Source organism: Cotesia glomerata, linkage group LG10 (genome assembly GCF_020080835.1).
Source record: "Cotesia glomerata isolate CgM1 linkage group LG10, MPM_Cglom_v2.3, whole genome shotgun sequence".
Classification (NCBI taxonomy): domain Eukaryota; kingdom Metazoa; phylum Arthropoda; class Insecta; order Hymenoptera; family Braconidae; genus Cotesia; species Cotesia glomerata.
The window spans coordinates 5,666,140-5,670,488 of record NC_058167.1 but is presented as its reverse complement, the minus strand read 5'-3'; the positions used below and the strand labels follow the sequence as shown (position 1 = coordinate 5,670,488).

Genomic DNA, 4,349 nt, shown 5'->3' with positions numbered 1-4,349 from the left:
AGTACTGCGCATGCGCTAGCTGTGGCAGTGGTCCAGCTGAGTCCATCTTGTAAATTTGCGTGAACATCATCGACATATTACGTATGTGTAAATTTCATAAAAAAAATAAAATTTGTCTAGTGAAAAATACAAAAAATAAAATTCAATTAATATTTTCTTAAGATTTTTTGTATGTTAGAAATTCAAATACATTGCTTCGTAATTTTATTTATACGATGAGTGTCTTAAAGAAATATGTACTAGTAAAGTACATTGACAAAAATATGTACAAAATAGCCCATCGCAGTATGATATATAAGAAAGATAAACGTAGTTGGAAGAACTTAGATTGCATTAGTGATTTAGAAGGTGACATATTTTTAAAAAAAGATGATGAATTTATTGAGGTTATTGCCCGAGATGAAGATGGTAATGGACTCTTTTTATGTGAAAAGTTAAGATTAATGACAACATTGGTATATTATTATTATTATTATTATTATTATTATTTTTTAGATCATTACTGACAATTTCGTGCCAGACATGATTATCTAATTGGGTAACGGATTCCAATTCTGAAAAGGCAAAGTTTAAGAAACACCACCAAATACTGGCCCAAAAAAATTGCAAAAATAAAACTAGCAACAAGGTATGATTTAGTAATAAAAGTATTCAGGGACTAATAGTTCGTTCAGTTACAGAATACTTTAAAGTAATAAATCTATCCAACTGTTTCAAATAAAGTTGATGATCATTATTTGAAAATATGTAAATGATTGATAATTTGTTTTTTTTTTCTTATTACAACAAATTATAAAAAAAAATTTTTTTTTCTTTAAATTATGGTACAATTTAATTTTCGCTTTGAAAATTTACAATTAATAAAATTCTCAATTACATTTTTAATCTTGTGATTTATGATTAAAAAAATTTATAAAAATTGCTGAATGTTTTCTAACAAAATAATCATTAAATAAATTTCAGATAATTGCAAAGGAGCGAAACAAAGCATTATTAGATGCTGAAAATCAAGGAGATCAGTTCTTTCAACAAATGGAAAATGATGATCTAATTGATGGGGATGGTGATGTCACTGATGGAGCTGATGGTGGTGGTGGATCTGATGGTGGTGGTGGATCTGATGGTGGTGGTGGATCTGATGGTGGTGGTGGATCTGATGGTGGTGGTGGATCTGATGGTGGTGGTGGATCTGATGAAGATGATGTTCAAAATAATTTATCGGATACTGGCGGTAATAACGGTTTACCAGCAACTTCTCCAGGCAGGCGTCATCATTCTCCTTTATCGCGAGGTGGTAATGCTTTGCAATCAAGTAAAGTTTTACGGTCGCTTCAGAATCTGAACAAAGTTACTGCAGAAAATAGCAGAAAAATTGAGCAGTTGAGGAAAGGAGCTATTACTAAACAAACTCTAGATGAAGCTTTTAACAGATATGCCGACAGAATGAACAATGCAAATAAAGAAAACAAGTTTGGAGCTGAAGAACCTGAATTCACAGCAGACCATAAAGTATAAATACTTTTTTTCAATCTAAAATTTATTATTTATTTCGTCTATTTAATGTTCTTTGTTGCAACAATTTACTACGAGTTCAATGTTCAATAAATTATCACTATTATTAATCTATGTAATCATGATAAATTTTATTAATTTCGTTTTATTAATTTTATTAATTTCGTTTTAGGTGAAAATTTTAAACGATTTCAATATGGATTATGACTTATTTTACTTGGCAATAACTGCTCAGAAAAATTCAATTAGAGCAAAAAAAGTTATGAGACAATTATGGCCAAAAGAAGAGCGTAATCAGTTACTGGTGAAATTTGATGAACACCGACCGCATATGCGAGTTGTGACGAAAGCAGAGTATATGAAATTACTTGGTAAATATTTAATATAAATAAAAATATAGGTAAAAATATAAGTAAGTACTAATAATAATAGTAATGATAAATTATAATTATAATAAAATTATAAGTAATGGTTATTATTTTCATCGTGGTTGTTATTAGTAATAATTTTTTTTCTTATAAATCAGTCGTTACTATTTATAGAAAAAAATTTATTGTTTGTTAGTTTAATTTTTAAGGTCAACAATAAATCTATAATTATTAAATTTATATCAAATTATAATTTGATATATCAAATAATAATTATTATTGTATTTATAATAACTATTATTATTATTGTTGTTATTATTACTTTATGACTATTGTAAAAAATCGGTGATGAAATGGTCTTGGAACGGGTGGTCTAAACGCACTCATATGTTTCTCGTTTTCAGATATCCTAAAGAAATTAGACCAAATTCAACACATAAAAGTTTTTTCGCGAAATGAGTTCCCACAATATAATATTAAAAGATGGGTATCAGATTGGTTACGATCAACAAAATATGAAGCGAGAAGAGTTCATCCGAATCCCTCAGTCTGACCCAGGGCAAAATTTTAAACGAATTCTAGCAATGATGTCAGAAAAATTGATCTCACTAGCATAAAATTTAATTTTTAGTATTTATGTTTTAATTATTTAAAATATTTAATAATGTTAAATGTTAATGATACTACTATTTAATTAACTATTGCATGCCATCATTTAAAATATTGTGATAGTTAAGGCCAGGATTTTTGTCTCAACGAGACAATAAATTGTTAAAATATTTTAGATGACGACAAAGAAATAGTATGTAAACAAAAAAAAGTTGTAGGAAATTCAATTATCTAAAAAAAAAGTCTCCTATGATTTTTTAATAGACGAATATTCACTATAGTTCACAATAATTTCGAAATTAAGATATATAATGAGTAATTTGATTTTTGATTATTTTATTAGACTCTAAGTGTTGAGATAACACCACATTTATTGGTTTTGAAAAAAATTATGAGGAAAACTTTTTTATTAAATAAAATTTGAAACAACTTTTATTTAAGACATTTTTTGAATTACATTAATATTTTCGCCATAATGTTTAAATTTTGATACCATTAATTATCGTGGCCTCAGTGATGACATTGCATAATAAGTTTTTGTTTATGTTGACTTAAAAAGTCAAAGTTTTCGTATTATTATTTTTAAAATGCATGGCCACTGTGAACGATATTTTTTTTTTCTAATAATTTAAAATGTTATTTATTTCAATAAGTTTTTGAGTTATGTTCATATTTCAAACTTTCTACCTATAATAAATCTTAATAATAAATATTGCATTGTTTTTGTAATGAAATTTTATAACTGAATAAATATATTTAAAAATGTCATATTTGTAGAAGAAAATTGATTCGTAAATTATTTGTAAGTCCATTTGAAAATAATTCGTCAAAATAAATAAAACCAAATTAAATTTTATATACATCATTCGTTTAATGAGTAGCATCTTTACTATCGTTTAACGGGATTATTATTGGTAGTAGATTTTATTTTTCCATTTTATTTTTCGTGACAGTAGCGTGGATTGACCGTGGTTCGACGGTACATCGAGCGTACATTGTCGGTCATAACGTCGTAGATTCACTCGCAAACATTCATCTTTTCTGCATCCACAGTTGGTCAATCTACTGTCGTAATACGGACATTTACTACTCGTTTTCCCATTTTTTTACGATACATAACTAATGTTTACATCGTGAAATCACCGTATATATTCTGTCAATTTACAGTGGATATCGTTCACAACGGTATCCGATGCAGACTGACAACTCACTCGGTAACAACGGATTTTATACGGTGAAACGACAGTGAAACGACCGTGAAACAACCGTCAATCGACTGTGCTTTCACCGTGTTGTCGAAACCGCCAGGGAAGTCATTAAATGAATAACGTCAAAAATCATTTCAAATTAGAATAATATATTTGAAATTATAAATAATTAATTTTTAATTATTTAACTTAATTTTTTTAGATAGAAATTAAATTTATATTAAGAAAATAAATTATAAATTACAAAAGTCAATTGAAGATTATCAATAATTATACTTAATATTATCGTCCATAGTTATCGTAAATATATTTTTTTATCTCAGGAATGTGGACAAGATAGGATCATAATAACAGATTACATTATTATTTCTGCGACGTTTCAGTCATTTATTTGACTTTCCTCAGGCATCTGAAAATTTTACATGTTAACAACCAACAACATAACATAACAATAGTTACAAATACAATATTTACCATAATACGAATTCTTACAATCACTATCTTACATTGCACAGTTGCCTTAGTCATATAAATCTTTACAGAATTAATAAAACTGGTACAATGAGCTATTAAATTTCATTGTTGTGCTACTCCGCTCGCTCCACTGCTGGGCACCTTCTATAGAATTGCATTTTTAGAGATCTAGACTTGA

At 27.6% G+C, this 4,349-nt stretch overlaps 1 protein-coding gene across 1 annotated transcript; it reads left to right on the top strand.

Moving 5' to 3' along the window:
- Positions 1-263: 263 nt before the first annotated feature.
- On the top strand, positions 264-2,876 carry LOC123273377. Its single transcript, XM_044740778.1, has 5 exons — positions 264-455; positions 563-628; positions 964-1,509; positions 1,685-1,883; positions 2,285-2,876. The coding sequence occupies exons 1-5, from the start codon at positions 264-266 to the stop codon at positions 2,431-2,433; spliced, it is 1,152 nt and encodes a 383-aa protein (XP_044596713.1). The 3' UTR covers positions 2,434-2,876.
- The last annotated feature ends 1,473 nt before the right edge of the window (positions 2,877-4,349 follow it).